The sequence below is a fragment of the Artemia sp. Qi Xiang Cuo genome, chromosome 6, assembly GCF_049724085.1.
Source record: "Artemia sp. Qi Xiang Cuo chromosome 6, ASM4972408v1, whole genome shotgun sequence".
Classification (NCBI taxonomy): Eukaryota; Metazoa; Arthropoda; class Branchiopoda; order Anostraca; family Artemiidae; genus Artemia; species Artemia sp. Qi Xiang Cuo.
Window position 1 is genome coordinate 68,943,523 of NC_142799.1, and position 19,414 is coordinate 68,962,936.

Sequence of the window (19,414 nt, forward strand, 5' to 3'; positions counted from 1 at the left end):
CGGAGTTTTATCTAATATTGTTGATTCAGTAATTCGTATATTGTTGATTCGTTTGTTTTATTTGCTGATGATACTAATTTAACGGTATGCGCGAGAACTGAAAAAGAGTTGATCCGAGCAGTTGAATATGATATAGGTTTGATTGAAAAGTGGACTAGGTTGAATAAGCTGAAAATAAATTTTAAGAAGTGTAATTTTGTGTTGTTTGCTCGTTCTAAAAAGTATTATCTTTGGGTAGATAAGTTGAGGTGTGGGAATTCATTTATTAATAGAGTACACTCGACTAGGTATTTAGGCATTATTGTAGATGAGACGCTTAGTTTTTCAGATCATATAAACTGTATAACAGCTAAAATTGCCCGTAATATTGGAATTATTAGGAAATTGAAGCATATTTGTCCGACCATTGTCCTTAGACTTTTGTATTTTTCACTTGTCCATTGTTACCTTTTATATTGTTGCTCGGTATAATGTTCAACTTTTCAATCCAATCTAAAACGACTAGCAGCTTGTCAGAATTCTACAATTTGGATTTTAGCAAATTATGGACCGAGAGATTCAGTGAAAAATGTGTATTTGAAACTGAATATTCTTCCTCTAGCAGGTATATTCCTTTTTTATCGATCTATGCTAATGCTTGATATTATTAATAATTTTACCTTAGAATGTTTTAATGGCATGTTCATAACTGGTGTGGATCTTCACAATTAAAATACAAGAAATGCAGATGCTTTTCGGCGGCCGCAGTGTGAAACAACCCGGTCACAGTTCTCTGCTCGGCATGTTTTGCCGAGCTCCTGGAGTCATTTACCAATTGGGGTTGTGCGTTAGCATGACCGAAGTAGTTTTCGGGGAAAATTGAGGGATTTTTGTAGTAATATTAGTAGAAGGGCCTTATTGACTCCGACGCGACACCCCTGCTGCCACCTATAACGTTTTTTACATAATTCATGGATGGTTATGTGTGTTGGTCGATTTATTTGATGTTTTTCATGGATGTTTTTATGGATTTTGTCAGTGAGAATTTGAAAAACAGGAACTTTCTCACATTTTTGTATTTTTTTATGGTCTTTGTCAGTGAGAATGAAAAAACAGGAACTTTGTCACATTTATGTCTGATTTCATGGATGGTTATGTGTTTTGGTCGATTTGTTTGATGTTTTTATGGATGATTATGTGTGTTGATCAATTTATTTGATGTTTCTATGGATTTTGTCAGTGAGAATTGGAAAAACAGGAACTTTGTCACTTCCTACTTGTTGTTGGTCGATACAGATGTTATGAGTTCCCGGGAAACAGTATTTGTTGTTGTTGTTCAAGCCAAATGTTATGAGTTTCCAAGGTAACAGTTAGATCACGTGTTTCCTTCTCAGCCAATCAGAGGGCTTGCTTACATATTAGCGGTGGTGGGAGTATAAGGAAAGGATTTTTGCTATAGTTTTATTAGTCTACGAATAGAATTCACTAAGTTTTTAGTTAGCAGTGTAATAACATGAGTGAACAAGTTGAGTTAGAAATATCCGTTTATTGCAACTGTTCTATTTGTAAGGGGCATATTCATGATTTTGAGTATTCATATGAACCTACTGAATGTTTAGAGTGCATAGAGGCAGAGACAGATGAGAAGAATCTGGAGGAAACGGGAAGAAAAATTATATGTGACATGGAGAGAAATTTATACCGATTGCAAGTAAGCTCAGATAAAAGAAGGATTGATATGTTAGAAAATGAAGATCAAAAGAAGAGACTAGTAAAAGAGGGCTTTCTCTATAGTGTAAAAGACAGCAGTGAAAACCCAAAGAAAAATGTATATAGTGCAAGATATAACTCGGATTATTATGATGATTATGCTCTAAGAGAAGAGAAAAAGTGGCCCTTTAAGAGACAACATAAGAGGTCATTCTACAAAAAGGATTTTAAACAACGGAAACCATGGTGGAAGAGTTCTCATACATGATTTACCGTTAAAACTAATTATTAATATGTATAACGAGTTTTATATTGTAATCATACAATAAATTTGTTTGTACTATTTTAATTTTCATATACTAGATATATATAGAGTGAGAATACCAGCAAACACTTCTGTGCATGAATTGTTCAGTTTAATTAAATCACCCATAGAGTATTATCAGTCCACAAACAAGTTTTCTATCAAAGATTTCAAAAAATTAATGATTATTCTAAATATTTTTATTCATTTGTCAAATCAATGAATATAACGCTTTTTAAATATAAAACATCACTATCATCATCATTATCAACCTCCTCCACAATAGTAATTTCCTCAATTTGAGGATGAGGTATCGTAATTATTTGTATGCTGTCATCGTCGTCACTGACTATTTCAATATTTCTCAGGGGGGCATATCTACATATAGACGATCATCGTCCTCGATAAATATTCTTCCAGAAGGCCCCCTCCTCACTAGATCATCTGACGTGTAAGATAATCCTTCAGACGTATAGTGGACTTCCAATATATCATCAGCATCATCAATGCATATATCGCACAAACGAATTTCCTCCTCATGAGAGAGGTCCCACTCGCTCCATACATCCTAAAAGATTGATAGCGCTATGATCAAAAACTAGAGTTTCCTGCGGAAAACATATATTAGTTCAGATTTTACGGGAATAGTTTATTTTCGAGCCAATATATCTACCAAAGGTTCAACACCTGAGTTAAACTAAGAGGTTTCAACTTCAGGAAAAATTACATTTTGACAACATTTGCCAATTTACTAAATTTAAAGTTTTGTTTAGTTTCAAAAATGTTTTCTGTCACTCATCATCTTTTATTCATTCACAAACAATACTCAAGAAAACCACTTCCCACGGTTTATTGATGTTAAATTATTAAGAAGGATATTATTTCTTTGAAATATACATTTTACATTTTTAATTTTCATGCTTTTGATAATTATCTTGTCTTTTTGGTGTAAATTGCAGTTGAAGGCATGTCGCAAAATCACAGCTTCAAGTTTTTTCATATACTAAAATTGAAGGAAGCTAGAAAATGTGAAAAATTCTTTTTACCCGAATATTCTTCAGAGCCCAACCTAACTACGATCTGAAAACAATAATATAACTTATAGTTGAACAATTTTTTTTAAATATCTCTTTTCTGACATCATTTGGAACTTTCGAATTATTATAAGTAGTAACTAATTACTTAATTTTTAATGAACTTATAATTAATTGAACCAACAATCCAAATTTTTTGATACCACAACAATAAATGGCAAACGAAAAAGAATATAAAAAACTACAACATTTAAAAAGTACAGAGTTTGGCTCATGAAATTGAATAGAACAACGGAACTATGACAAATAGCTTCAGAATCAAAATCTAACCGAGTCAAATAAAGGTCCATCCGCTATTTTTGGTTATTCATCCCCGAACCAAACAAGCAGTGCAGTTAAAACCTACTTAGAATCTATACTTAGACTGTGAAACTAGAAGAAACTAAATTTTCTGTAAAGTTATGTCTAACGATAGACTTATTAGAGTGACAGAAACTTTTTCCACAACCCACAAGAGGATATTTTTCAAGTAAAAAGTAAAGAGCTGCTACACTAAATCAAAGATGAACAGATATAATGTCTAATAATTTGTACAACGTAAACCTATATCCAATGATATATTTAATTGAGTGACAAAAACTTTTTCCACAAGAGGTTATTTTTCAATTAAAAGTAAAGAGCTGCTACACTAAATCAAAGATGAACAGAAATAGTGTCGAATAATTGTTCAAACGAAAACTTATGCATAATGATATATTTTATAGAGTAGTAAGTCTAGCTTTAAAAAGCGTGCTAGAACATCTATAAAGAGGTTATCATATATAAAAATTATTATTTTTTATTAATATAGAAAATAAAATTATACCAAATAAAAAAACAAAAAAAACAAAAAAAAAACTCGATAGGCAAGCGTCCAGCGGGCTTGAACCATTACGCAAATTTGAAGAATTTCCACATCCTGTTTTACAAAATATTTTGCTGCTTCCATGCAATTAATCTCTATAATTTTGTAAAGTTTGACTCCTGGTAAAATATGATGTGTGCCCATTGCGGGCAAATATATCCCTTAACAAAAAAATACACATGTGTCTACACAAAGAGACAGTTTTACTCTTATGGATATGATTCAATACTCACTACAAATCAAATGGGCTCTTAGTCTCCTTTCAAATGAATAGGAGTTCAGCTTCTGAGCGATAAAAAATTATTTGACATAATTGGTAAGTGCTCGTATTGCCTAGGCAATTACTTGAGGTTATACAGCGGGTAGCTAAACCCAGTATTCCTCAAGAGCCCCCCCCCCCAGACTCCCAAAGAGCCCCCAGACCCCAAAGACTCCCCGGGCTCCCAAAGGCCTTTCCCCTGTCCCCAAAGGTCCACCGGGACTCCCAAAGGACCAATCGGCACTCAAGGCCCCCCCAGACCCCAAAAGGCCCTACCCGAGCCCCCAAAGGCCCCCCGGTCCCCAAAGGTCCACCAGACCCCCAAAGACCCTCCCCCGGTCCCCAAAGGTCCCCCGAACCCCCAAAGGCCCTCCCCTGATCCACAAAGGCCCCCCCAGGCTCCCAAAGGGCCCCCAAACCCAAAAGGCCCTTCCCCGATCTCCAAAGGCCCCCCGGGCTCCCAAAGGCTCTCGAACCCTCAAAGACCCCCCCCCGTGCCCCCAAAGGCCTCTAAGCACCTCCATTTCTCCCACCAAAGAGGATGTGCTAAGGTTTATTCTTTTTTTCAGATCGGTTGACGAATAGACTATCTGGCATTACAAAGAAGGGGGTAGACAGACCTCTGTCTTATAAGGTGCAATCGTTTATTATAACTGGTAAATATTACTCATAAGGATCCTTTCATTTTGGAGATAACGCGAACAAGACGAATAGTCTTACAACCCAAGCCCTGTAAGCCCGTGACTACAAACCGATACAGATTGTCTTTTCGACAATATTTCGTGTCTCATTTTAGTAAATAAGTGACAAAGAAGAGTGATTATTAAATTATATTGTCTCTTAATTTAACTGTTAATTTAATTCCTGTTATTTGACATAATAAACTCGTATTGTATCGTACCTTTGCTCTAGGGGCATATAAGTTTCTTATAGAAGGCGGTGTCATAAAAACTTCTAAACAGGCTCATTCGAATGGAAATTGAAGGGCATAACGCAAAACTGAAAACACCTAAAAAAACCCTAATTTTAAAAAGTTTTTGGGAAACAAGGCGAAAGTAAAGTGCAATTGATTCGAAAGTAACCACAACTTTAAACATCAGAATTTTAGTAATTATAGATACATGCAAATGATTGGCTTTATACGCTGATTCCAAATACATAAATTTCCTTAGGTTTAATGTTATCCGTCAAAAGCTTAAACCTTCAGAATGTTAGCCTCGACATGTGATTGGTTGCAATTCCATTTTTTAGCAAAGCCTTGACCCCCCTAATTGAAAGATATGAATTAGAACTATGGGAACGTAATTTCGTCGTATTTTGCGTATTTTCGTTGGAAAAAACACTGAAAAGCCAAATTAAGAGCTATATTTTTTAGTTTTTCACTGACAATCCCCTTTTTTTTCGCCAAGCCGTGACCTCCCTAATTTAAGGATATGAATTAGAACCATGGGAACGTATTTTCAGCGTATTTTGCGTATTTTCGTTGGAAAAACAGTGAAAAGCCCTTGAGTTTTTCACTGAAAATTCCCTTTTTTGCCAAGCCTTGACCTCCCAAATTGAAGAATATGAATTAGAACCATGGGAATGTAATTTCATCGTATTTTGCTTATTTTAGTAGCAAGAAAACACTGAAAAGCAATATTAAGAGCTATATTCGTGAGTTTTTCACTGAAAATTCCTTTTTTGCCAAGGCTTGACCTCCCTAATTAAAGGATATGAATTAGAACCATGGAAACGTAATTTCATCGTATTTTGCATATTTCCACTGGAAAAAACATTGAAAAGCCATATTAAGACCTATTAAGAGCTATATTTTTTAGTTTTTCAATTACATTTCAATTTTTTTGCCAAGCCTTTACCTCCCTAATTTAAGGATATTAATTAGAACCCTACGTGCTTCTTTTAATATTATTTTTCGTATTTCTTTTTGAAAAAAACACTGAAAAGCCAAATTAATAGCCATTTTTTTGAGATTTTCACATACAATTAATTTTTTTTCGCCAAGCCTTGACCTCCAAAATTAAAGGATATAAATTAGAACCAAGGGAACGTAATTTCATCGTATTTTGCATATTTACGTTGGAAAAAAAAAACACTGAAAAGCCATGTTAAGAGCTATATTTGTGAATTTTTCCCTGAAAATTCGTTTTTTTCGCCAAGTCTTGACATCTCTAATTGAAGGATATGAATTAGAACCAAGGAAACGTAATTTCATCGTATTTTGCGTATTTTCGTTGGAAAAAAACATTGAAAAGCCATATTAAGAGCTATATTTGTGAGTTTTTCACAGAAAATTCTTTTTTCTGCCAAGCTGTAACCGGCCTTATTAAAGGATACGAATTATATTCATGGAAACGTAATTTCACCGTATTTTTAGCATATACGTTGAAAAAAAAAACACTGAAAAGCCATAATAAGAGCTATATTTGTGAGTTTTTCACTGAAAATTCCTTTTTTTTTGCCAAGCCTTGACATTCCTAATTAAAGGATATGAATTTAGAACCAAGGAAACGTAATTTCATCATATTTTGCGTATTTTCGTTGTAAAAAACACTGAAAAGCCATATTAAGGGCTATATTTGTGATTTTTTCACTTACAATTCCATTTTTTTTAGCCAAGCCTTGACCCCCCTTATGGAAGGATATGAATTAGAACCATGGGAACGTAATTTCATCGTATTTTGTGTATTTCCGTTGGAAAAAACACTGAAAAGCCATATTAAGGGCTAATTTGTGAGTTTTTCACCGACAATTCCTTTTAGCCAGGCCATTATATTCAATGGGACATAGTTCACAATATTTTACATATTTTTGATTGGAAAACACACCAAAAGGTCATATTATTTGAACTTACATCAAACGTTGGAGAGCTTACATTTGAAGAATTACCCATTATTTGCATATATTGTTCAATATTTCAACCTATACTGATTTCTAAAACTTCAAAACCAAGAAATATACACACTTAACGGTTATCTATTCGCGAAAATCGTACTAGGTCACGCTATTAGAACAATAATTACCTCTCTATCTATCGCTCACAGGGAACGGATTCAAAACAATACTTCCTACATCATTTGGTCTAATTGTGACAAACGTGACATGTCCAATGCAGATTAAAACCAGAAAAGACCAGAAACGCATAAAAATAAGAAAAAAGGGAATTGCAATCAATCTTGTGTCGAAGCGCTAGCGCTGTCTAAGTAAAGAATGATGTGGGACATAACATGTTGTTTAGGTTTTTCTACATAGCCTGACACTTCATATAAAAGGTGTTGTCGTAGAAACTTCAAAACAGGCTTATTTGATTTGAAATTAAAGTGGATAATGCCCAATTCACAGGAGGGGTATGAAAACTGTGGTTTTTAACAATGATATGCAAGACTAGAAAGAAAAGTCTTTAGGAGTTACCCCCCCCCTTCCACCCCAACCTTCGCTTTTGAAATCACCACACCCCCATACCCCCAAAACTCAAATTTTCCAGAGGATTTTAAAATCCCCCCCCCCAAACACAAAATTTCTAGGAACGTATCTTCATCATATTTAAATATTTTCGCTGGAAAACCTGCTTACCGAAGCGCTAGTGCTACCTAAGTTAAGAACTATGTGACTACAATATGTTGTTTTTGTTTTTTCATCATAGCCAGGGCACTTCGTATAGAAGGAGTCATCGCAAAAACTTTGAAAAGGACTCATTTGATTTGAAATTAAAGTGGATAGTGACCAATTCACAGGAGGGGGCGTGAAAACTATGGTTTTTAACTATGATATGCAAGACTAGAAAGAAAAGTCTTTAGGAGTGGGGCTGCCCATCACCTCAACCCTTACTCTTTACATCCCCCCCCCCTAAAGTTGAAATCTAATCTAAACTACCATAACCACAAAATTACACAATATTGCATAGAAATACCAAAACCATAGGTTAGGCTATGTCAGGTTAGGTTAGAAGTTAGGTTTCTCCACGTTTAAGTTAGGTTAGATTAGGTTTCAACTTTAGGGGGGGGATTTCAAGAGCGAGGGTTGAGGTGATGGGCAGTCCCACTCCTAAAGACTTTTCTTTCTAGTCTTGTATATCATAGTTAAAAACCATAGTTTTCACGCCCCCCTCCTGTGAATTGGTCACTATCCACTTTAATTTCAAATCAAATGAGTCCTTTTCAAAGTTTTTGGGATGACTCCTTCTATACGAAGTGCCCTGGCTATGATGAAAAAACCAAAAACAACATATCGTAGTCACATAGTTCTTAACTTAGGTAGCACTAGCGCTTCGGTAAGCAGGTTTTCCACCGAAAATATTTAAATATGATGATGATACGTTCCTAGAAATTTTGTGTTTGGGGGGGGGATTTTAAAATCCTCTGGAAAATTTGAGTTTTGGGGGTATGGGGGTGTGGTGATTTCAAGAGCGAAGGTTGAGGTGGAAGGGGGGGGGTAACTCTAAAGACTTTTCTTTCTAGTCTTGCATATCGTTGTTAAAAACCATAGTTTTCATACCCCTCCTGTGAATTGGGCATTATCCACTTTAATTTCAAATCAAATGAGCCTGTTTTGAAGTTTCTACGACAAAACCTTCTATATGAAGTGTCCGGCTATGTAGAAAAACCTAAACAACATGTTATGTCCCACATCATTCTTTACTTAGACAGCGCTAGCGCTTCGACACAAGATTGATTGCAATTCCCTTTTTTTCTTATTTTTATGCGTTTCTGGTCTTTTCTGGTTTTAATCTGCATTGGACATGCCACGTTTGTCGCAATTAGATCAAATGATGTAGGAAGTATTGTTTTGAATCTGTTCCCTGTGAGCGATAGATAGAGAGGTAATTATTGTTCTAATAGCGTGACCTAGTACGATTTTCGCGAATAGATAATCGTTAAGTGTGTATATTTCTTGGTTTTGAAGTTTTAGAAATCAGTATAGGTTAAAATATTGAACAATATATGCAAATAATGGATAGTTCTTGTAAGCCCTCCAATGTTTGATGTAAGTTCAAATAATATGAACTTTCGGTGTGTTTTCCAATCAAAAATATGTAAAATACAATGAACTATGTTCCATTGATTATAAAGGCCGGGCTAAAAGTAATTGTCGGTGAAAAACTCACAAATTAGCCCTTAATATGGCTTTTCAGTGTTTTTTCCAACGAAAATACGCAAAATATGATGAAATTATGTTTCCTTAGTTCTAATTCATATCCTTTAATTAGGAATGTCAAGGATTGGCAAAAAAAAGGAATTTTAAGTTAAAAACTCACAAATATAGCTCTTACTATGGCTTTTCATTTTTTTTTTTTCCAACGTATATGCGAAAAATACGATGAAATTACTTTTCCATGAATCTAATTCGTATCCTTTAATTAGGGAGGTCACAGCTTGGCAGAAAAAAGAATTTTCAGTGAAAAACTCACAAATATAGCTCTTAATATGGCTTTTCAATGTTTTTTTCCAACGAAAATGCGCAAAATACGATGAAATTACGTTTCCTTGGTTCTAATTCATATCCTTTAATTAGGAATATCAAGGCTTGGCGAAAAAAAGGAATTTTCAGTGAAGAACTCACAAATATAGGTCTTAATATTGCTTTTCAGTGTTTTTTTTCCAACGGAAATACGCAAAATACGATGAAAATACGGTCCCATGGTTTTAATTTATATCCTTTAATTATGGAGGTCACGGCTTGGCAAAAAAAGGAATTTTCAGTGAAAAACTCACAAATATAGCTCTTAATATGGCTTTTCAGTGTTTTTTTCCAATGAAAATACACAAAATATGATGAAATTATGTTTCCATGGTTCTAAGTCATATCCATTCCTTAGGAAGTTCAAGGGTTTGCTAAAAATGTAATTGTCAGAGAAAAATTAACAAATATAGCTTTTAAGATGTCTTAATATGGCTTTTCAATGTTTTTTCCAGTGGAAATATGCAAAATACGATGAAATTAAGTTTGCATGGTTCTAATTCATATCCTTCAATTAGGGAGGTCAAGCCTTGGCAAAAAAGTAATTTTCAGTGAAAAACTCACGAATATAGCTCTTAATATGGCTTTTCAGTGTTTTTTTCCGAAGAAAATAAGCAAAATACGATGAAATTACGTTCCCATGGTTCTAATTCATATTCTTAAATTTGGGAGGTCAAGGCTTGGCAAAAAAGGGAATTTTCAGTGAGAAATTCAATGGCTTTTCAGTGTTTTTCCAACGAAAATAAGCAAAATACGACGAAATTACGTTCCCATGGTTCTAATTCATATCCTTTTATTAGGGAGGTCACGGCTTGGCAAAAAAGGGAATTTTCAGTGAAAAACTAACATATATAGCTCTTAATTTGGCTTTTCAGTGTTTTTCCAACGAAAATGCGCAAAATACGACGAAATTACGTTCCCATGGTTCTAATTCATATCCTTCAATTAGGGGGGTCAAGGCTTTGCTAAAAAAATGGAATTGCAACCAATCACATGTCGAGGCTAACATTCTCAAGGTTTTAGCTTTTGACGTATAACATTAAACCTAAGGAAATTTATGTATTTGGAATCAGCGTATAAAGCCAATCATTTTCATTTATCTATAATTACTAAAATTCTGTTTTTTAGAGTTATGGTTACTTTCGGACCAGTTGCACTTTACTTTCACCTTGTTCCCCAAAAACTGTTTAAAATTAGGGTTTTTTTAGGTGTTTTCATGTTTGCTTTATGCCCTTCAATGTCCAATTGAATGAGCCTGTTTAGAAGTTTTTATGACACCGCCTTCTATAAGAACCTTATATGCCCCTAGGGCAAAGGTACGATACAATAAGAGTTTATTATGTCAAATAAAAGTAATTAAATTAACAGTTAAATTAAGAGACAATATAATTTAGATAATCACTCTTCTTTGTCACTTATTTACTAAAAGGAGACACAAAATACTGTCGAAAAGACAATCTGTATCGGTCGGTAGCCACGGGCTTACAGGGCTTGGGTTGTAAGATTATTCGTCTTGTTCGCGTTATCTCCAAAATGAAAGGATCCTTATTAGTAATATTTACCAGTTATAATAAACGATTGCACCTTATAAGACAGAGCTCTTTCTACCCCCTTCTTTGTAATGCCAGATAGTATATCCGTCAACCGATATGAAAAAAAGAATAAACCTTAGCGCATCCTCTTTGGTGGGAGAAATGGAGGGGCTCGGGGGCCTTTGGGGGCACGGGGGGGGGGGGTCTTTGAGGGTTCGAGAGCCTTTGGGAGTCCGGGGGCCTTTGGAGATCGGGGAAGGGCCTTTGGGGGTTTGGGGGCCCTTTGGGAGCCTGGGGGGCCTTTGTGGATCAGGGGAGGGCCTTTGGGGGTTCGGGGGAGCTTTGGGGACCGGGGGAGGGTCTTTGGGGGTCTGGTGGACCTTTGGGGACCGGGGGGCCTTTGGGGGCTCGGGTAGGGCCTTTTGGGGTCTGGGGGGCCCTTGAGTGCCGATTGGTCCTTTGGGAGTCCCGGTGGACCTTTGGGGACAGGGGAAGGGCCTTTGGGAGCCCAGGGAGTCTTTGGGGTCTGGGGGCTCTTTGGGAGCCTGGGGAGGGGGGGGCTCTTGAGGAATACTGGGCTTAGCTACCCGCTGTATAACCTCAAGTAATTGCCTAGGCAATACGAGCACTTACCAATTATGTCAAATAATTTTTTATCGCTCAGAAGTTGAACTCCTATTCATTTGAAAGGAGACTAAGAGCCCATTTGATTTGTAGTGAGTATTGAATCATATCCATAAGAGTAAAACTGTCTCTTTGTGTAAACACATGCGTATTTTTTTGTTAAGGGATATATTTGCCCGCAATGGGCACACATCATATTTTACCAGGAGTCAAACTTTACAAAATTGAAGAGATTAATTGCGTGGAAGCAGCAAAATATGTTGTACAACAGGATGTGGAAATTCTTCAAATTTGTGTAAGGGTTCAAGCCCGCTGGACGCTTGCCTATCGAGTTTTTTTTTTGTTTTTTTGTTTTTTTATTAGGTATTTTTTTATTTGCTATAGTAATAAAAAATACTAATTTTTAGATATGATACCTTCTTTCTAGATGTTCTAGCACGCTTTTCAAAGCTAGACTTACTACTCTATTAAATATATCATTATGCATAAGTTTACGTTTGAACAATTATTCGACATTATTTCTGTTCATCTTTGATTTAGTGTAGCAGCTCTTTACTTTTAATTGAAAAATAACCTCTCGTGGAAAAAGTTTTTGTCACTCTATTAAATATACCATTGGATATAGGTTTACGTTTGACAAATTATTTGACATTATTTCTGTTCATCTTTGATTTAGTGTAGCAGCTCTTTACTTTTTACTTGAAAAATATCCTCTTGTGGGTTGTGGAGAAAAAGTTTCTGTCACTCTAATTAGTCTATCGTTAGACATAACTTTACAGAAAATTTAGTTTCTTCTAGTTTCACGGTCTAAGTATAGATTCTAAGTAGGTTTTAACTGCACAGCTTGTGTGGTGGGGGGATGAATAACCAAAAATAGCGGATGGAGCTTTATTTGACTCGGTTAGATTTTGATTCTGAAGCTATTTGTCATAGTCCGTTGTTCTATTCAATTTCATGAGCCAAACTCTGTACTTTTTAAATGTTGTAGTTTTTTATATTCTTTTTCGTTTGCCATATATTGTTGCGGTATAAAAAAATTTGTATTGTTGGTTCAATTAATTATAAGTTTATTAAAAATTAAGTAATTAGTTACTACTTATAATAATTTGCAAGTTCCAAATTATATCAGAAAAGAGATATTAAAAAAAAAAATTGTTCAACTATAAGTTATATTATTGTTTTCAGATCGTAGTTAGGTTGGGCTCTGAAGAATATTCGGGTAAAAAGAATTTTTCACATTGTCTAGCTTCCTTCAATTTTAGTATATGAAAAAACTTGAAGCTGTGATTTTGCGATAAGCCTTCAGCTGCAATTTACACCAAAAGGACAAGATAATTATCAAAAGCATGAAAATTAAAAATGTAAAATGTATATTTCAAAGAAATAATATCCTTCTTAATAATTTAAAATCAATAAACCGTGGGAAGTGGTTTTCTTGAGTATTGTTTGTGAATGAATAAAAGATGATGAGTAACAAAAAACATTTTTGAAACTAAACAAAACTTTAAATTTAGTAAATTGTCAAATGTTGTCAAAATGTAATTTTTCATGAAGTTGAAACCTCTTAGTTTAACTCAGGTGTTGAACCTTTGGTAGATATATTGGCTCGAAAATAAACTATTCCCGTAAAATCTGAATTAATATAGGTTTTCTGTAGGAAACTCTAGTTTTTGATTATAGCGCTATCAATCTTTTAGGATGTATGGAGCGAGTGGGACCTCACTCATGAGGAGGAAATTCTTTTGTGCGATACATGCATTGATGATGCTGATGATATAATGGAAGTCCACCATACGTCTGAAGGATTATCTTACACGTCAGATGATCTAGTGAGGAGGGGGCCTTCTGGAAGAATGTGTATCGAGGACGATGATCGTCTATATGTGGATATGCCCCCCTTGAGAAATATTGAAATAGTCAGTGACGACGATGACAGCATACAAATAATTACGATACCTCATCCTCAAATTGAGAAAATTACTATTGTGGAGGAGGTTGATAATGATGATGATAGTGATGTTTTATATTTAAAAAGCGTTATATTCATTGATTTGACAAATGAATAAAAATATTTAGAAGAATCATTTATTTTTTGTTATCTTTGATAGAAAACTTGATTGTGAACTGATAATACTCTGTGGGGCGATTTAATCAAACTGAACAATTCATGTACAGAAGTGTCTGCTGGTATCCTCACTCTATATATATCTAGTATATGAAAATTAAAATAGTAAAAACAAATTAATTGTATGATTACAATATAAAACTCGTTATACGTATTAATAATTAGATTTAACGGTAAATCATGTATGAGAACTCTTCCACCATGGTTTCTGTTGTTTAAAATCCTTTTCGTAGAATGACCTCTTATGTTGTCTCTTAAAGGGCCACTTTTTCTCTTCTCTTAAAGCATAATCATCATAATAATCCGAGTTATATCTTGCACTATATGCATTTTTCCTTGGGTTTTCACTGCTGTCTTTTACACTATAGAGAAAGCCCTCTTTTACTAGTCTCTTCTTTTGATCTTCCTTTTCTAACATATCAATCCTTCTTTTATCTGAGCTTACTTGCAATCGGTATAAATTTCTCTCCATGTCACATATAATTTTTCTTCTCGTTTCCTCCAGATTCTTCTCATCTGTCTCTGCCTCTATGCACTCTAAACATTCAGTAGGTTCATATGAATACTCAAAATCATGAATATGCCCCTTACAAATAGAACAGTTGCAATAAACGGATATTTCTAACTCAACTTGTTCACTCATGTTATTACACTGCTAACTAAAAACTTAGTGAATTCTATTCGTAGACTAATAAAACTATAGCAAAAATCCTTTCCTTATACTCCCACCACCGCTAATATGTAAGCAAGCTCGCTGATTGGCTGAGAAGGAAACACGTGATCTAACTGTTACCTTGGAAACTCATAACATTTGGCTTGAACAACAATAACAAATACTGTTTCCCGGAAACTCATAACACCTGCATCGAACTACAACAAGAAGGGAGTGACAAAGTTCCTGTTTTTCACATTCTCACTGACAAATCCATAGAAAAATCAAATAAATTGGTCAACACACATAATCATCCATAAAAACATCAAACAAATCGACCAACACACATAACCATCCATGAAAACAGACATAAATGTGACAAAGTTCCTGTTTTTTCATTCTAACTGACAAAGACCATAAAAACATACAAAAATGTGAGAAAGTTCCCGTTTTTCAAATTCTCACTGACAAAAACCATAAAAACATCCATGAAAAACATCAAATAAATCGACCAACACACATAACCATCCATGAATTATGTAAAAAACGTTATAGGTGGCAGCAGGGGTGTCGCGTCGGAGTCAATAAGGCCCTTCTACTAATATTTATCAATCTGTTTGATTTTTTTTTTTTTTTTAGTAGTGCCAAAATGGAATTTTTAGTTGTGTTGTTTGGTTAGCCCGTCGGCGGGGGATAATGTTTTGTTTTTGTTTATTTATATTGAATTATGTGTTAGAAGTTGGAGTTGGCCTAACGAACCGAAAGGTTCCTTGGCGTTTGTTTTTTTTAAATTTTGTATAAATAAAATTATACTCCTGAAAAAAAAACCTTGCCTGAGAGGCTCTATCTAAACCGTAGTTTATTATTTTATTTTTTTTTACTTTTGGTCCTTCCCTTGCCAAGAGCGGCAATAAGTACTATTCCAGTAAGAAAGGGTCATTCACAAAGCCTTCTTGATGATCCTCATCATGTGCCGTGTTAGAGAAGAATGATAAGACATCCTCGTTACTTACTATTCAGAAGAAATAGAATTAAACCACTCCGCGTCCGGCCTTCTCTCTGTCCCTCTCTTTCTCTTTCTCTTCCTCTATCACTTTTTCAAAAGCTGAAGTTTATGAATGGGGATTTCTGGAATTTCTGAAGGTGGAAATCATTAAAAGTAATATTCTATTTCTCAGGCTTAATTAAATATTAAAGCTTAATCTGATTTCATCGTGGTTTATTTATAGATAAGAAAGTTTGGTCAGCTGCTAGATTATGCAGGACTTCCCATAGGACCAAATGACCGAGAGGTGCAGCCAATTGGCAGAAGAATAATTTACAGAAAAGCTGGTGGTAAACATTATGCAAGAAATTAGATTTGGGTTGTTCCAACGTGAATGGATTGAAATGTCTCTAAGCCCTAACAGAGGGGTTGTCTTTATTTGTTGGTCTATGTAATAATAAAACAGTTTTCTCTTTCAATCTGAAATCAGATATTCTTTCTACCTAGATTCTGACGAGACCTAGATCGCTAGGTCTTTAAAGTCACAAAGAAAATTAATGATTATATCTTTTCTCCAGGGTTATTTATCTTTTTTCTCCTTTTGTCTTCCTCTCTCCCCTCACCCTTCTCTCTCAAACAATTTTTTTCTTTTTGTCTCTCAAGAGACAAAATGCTTTTATCAAATGCTTGATAAAAGGACAAGACGACCAAGACTTACATAGGATGAGACCTAATCTTTGGTAATATCCCAGGAGGGTGTCAAAAGAGAATCAAACGATTTGGGGTAACAAACCGGTGTTGAAGCAATAGCTACATAATTATTTGGTTTTATTTATACACGTTTTTGTTAAAAAATCTAGAGCCCCTCGAAAATTACCTAAATTAAAAGTTGAAAGTGCACTGTTGAAATCCCTAGACAGGAGACTTACAATCCCTCACCTTGAACAACTAGGAAAATAACGTTTTTGCATGGATAGCACTGATGTGTCTCTTAGTTTTTTCTTTTTTTTCAAAAATTATCATATCAAACCTGATGTTGTAAAACATCGGGAGAGGGCTAATTTGAATGAAAATTACAAAATCTAGTGCACTTGTGCCAAACAATAGAGATCACGTTGTAGCAAAAAAACTGTTTCCAGCCATTTTGTGACAAAAAAAATTAATTTTTTCCGAATAAGGACCAAATGGCAGGGGAATTTAAGATGTAATGAGAATTGGATATTTCCAAGATTGCCAATTGCTTTTCATGGCCTAAAACCCTCAGCTGGAAGTTTACAATTAAGAATCTTGAAAATAGTTGAAAATCATATCTTAAGCTTGGGTAGCACAATTCTTGCGTTCCCCTCCTTTTTCCTCCTTAAGCTGAGGCAGTCGTTCTGCATCAAAGGTTACATATAATCATGAGGAGGTTCATTTAATAGGAGATTATTATTCCTAGAGCCTTATTTAAGTCATGAAAGAGATTTTACTATCAAAAATTGCTCTTTTCTACCACACAACTACAATTTTGGCCAAATAGTATCACAATACCCGTAAGTGAAAGTTTTGAGATAGGTGATTAACAGAAAACTATTTAAAACCGGGATATAAGATTTAAACCCCCAAATCCCCCATCCTCCCGAGATTACAAGGTTCTCTTATGATTTGTCCCATCTTTGTCAGGTCCTTTGCCAGGTCTATCCTATGTCCCATCCTATGTCCCATCCTATTGTCCCATCCTATGGCTGAAATTAGATGTAACTTCGTGTTTTTGTGTATTATTGTTTGGGCTATATATTTGCATATTGAGAGGAGGGTGGTTGGAGGTAAAATAAACTAAAGTGCTTTTAGGAGTAATGTTAGTAAGTATTTTAGTAATTTGATACAGTTGTTTTCAGGATTGTATAGTATTTCTCTCCAATTAGCCCCTATTGGGGGTCGATACCACGTTACCTAATAGCTGAACGTTTCAAAGAAAAGTTGGGGGCGCTAATTGGTAATTTTTGAAGCAATCCGTCTAATTATCAGTAATATCTAGTTTCTCTATAGCAAAATCAAACGGATCTAGTTGTAAGTTTTCAAACTTACAATTGTCAGTATAACAGTTTTGCAAGTCAAATTGTAAAGAACAAGTCAGCTCAATAGTAACCAAAAATCTAAAGAAAGAAATTTTAGTAACAATTAATACATCAAATAATTGGCCTGATATATGCAATTATATCCTGTTAAATGCAATTATTTCCTGTTATATCCAAATATATGCAATTTATTTAGTTTAATGTTGCTTTTCAAAAGTAAACTTTCCATAAGTAATAGGCCATATCCAGGGGGGGGGCTCGCCCCCTTTGAATTTGTTTTCTGACTCGTAAAAGCTTAACAACATGCATGCAACTAAATTTTTCAGTCACTTTTTGAAGTTTCTTGGTCGATAGTTTTGTTAGAAATTGCTCGATAGCAGTACGTTTCCCTTGGAAAACAAAGTTTTTTTCCGGCTAAGTTTATATGGATATTCATTTACCCACCATCGGGTTCGTTCAAACATTCAATTTATCTTTGATCAGAGGCAGCGCAATAGCGTTGCCTAAGTAAAGAACGATGTTGGCACAATGTATTATTTTTGGTTTTATCTTTTACACCAGGGGACTTTGTATCGAAGGAGTTGTCAAAAAGAGTTAATTCGATTGGAAATTGGAAGAGCTTGTCCCCTTCTTAATAATCGAAAGTGATTGGAAGGCAACTAACACCCCTCCCACGCCCACCATTTCCCCAAACACATCCAATTAAAATTTTTAGATAGCCATTTTGTTCATTGAAGTTGAAAGGTCCGGAAATTTTATCTTAGACCATGATACCCTCCCCCAGAGCCCTCAGGGCAAAAGTTGTAAGTTAGGCCCTGATGGTATACAAGATTTTTATAGAAAGCGTTGTCGTAGAAACTTCAAAAAGGGCACATTCAATTGGAAATTTAAAGGGCCACTGCCCTTTTTAATAGTCGAAATTGATTGGAGGGCAACTACCCCCCCCTGTCATGCCCACCGTTTCCCCAAATACATCCAATAAAAATTTATATATTGTCATTTTATTCAACGTAGTTGAAAGTTCCAGAAATTAGGTTTTTGGGGATGACAGCCCCCCCTCACAGCCCTCAAGGCAAGAGTTGTAAGTTATGCCCTGGGGGCACATTATGTTTTTATAGAAAGCGTTGTCGTAAAAACTTCAAAAATGGCTCATTCGATTGTAAATTGAAATGGCTAGTACCATTTTTAATAGTAGAAGGCTAATGGAGGGCAACTAACCCCCCTCGCACGCCCATAATTTCCTCAAACACATCCAATCTAAGTTTTCAGATAACCATTTTGTTCAACGTAGTTGAAAGGTCCAGAAATTATGTGATTGAAGATAATACTCCCCCACAGCCCTCAAGGCAAAGGTTGTAAGTAATGCCTTGGGGGCATATAAGGTTTTTATAGAAAATGTTGTCATAGAAACTCCAAAAAGGGCTCATTCGATTGGAAATTGAAAGGGCTAGTGTTCTTTTTAATAGTCAAAAGTGATTGGAGGGCAGCTAACCCCCCTCTCACACCCACCATTTCCCGTGGCACATCCAATAAAAATTTTGAGATAACCATAGGTAGTTGAAAGATCTGCAAATTAGGTCTTTTTAGGATGGCAACCTCTCACAGCCCTCAGGGCAATGGTTGTAAGTTATGTCCAGGGGTTATATAAGGTGTTTATAGAAAGATTGTCGTTGAAACTTCAAAAAGGGCTAAATGTGATCAAAGGGCTCCGGTCCTGAAGCATTGCTGATAAGTCCTCTTGACAACCTATATTTGCATAGTGTTTTGATTTATTTCAATACAGTTACAATAT

General features: G+C 35.2%; 1 protein-coding gene across 1 annotated transcript in view; it reads left to right on the forward strand.

Moving 5' to 3' along the window:
- LOC148951550 (carbonic anhydrase 1-like) overlaps positions 1 to 16,044 on the forward strand; it is a 75,336-nt gene extending 59,292 nt beyond the window's left edge. The window contains exon 6 of the mRNA XM_089091106.1: positions 15,810 to 16,044. Coding sequence (XP_088947232.1) covers positions 15,810 to 15,938 — 129 coding nt within the window. The 3' untranslated portion in view covers positions 15,939 to 16,044. The remainder of the gene's footprint in view (positions 1 to 15,809) is intronic.
- Positions 16,045 to 19,414: the final 3,370 nt, after the last annotated feature.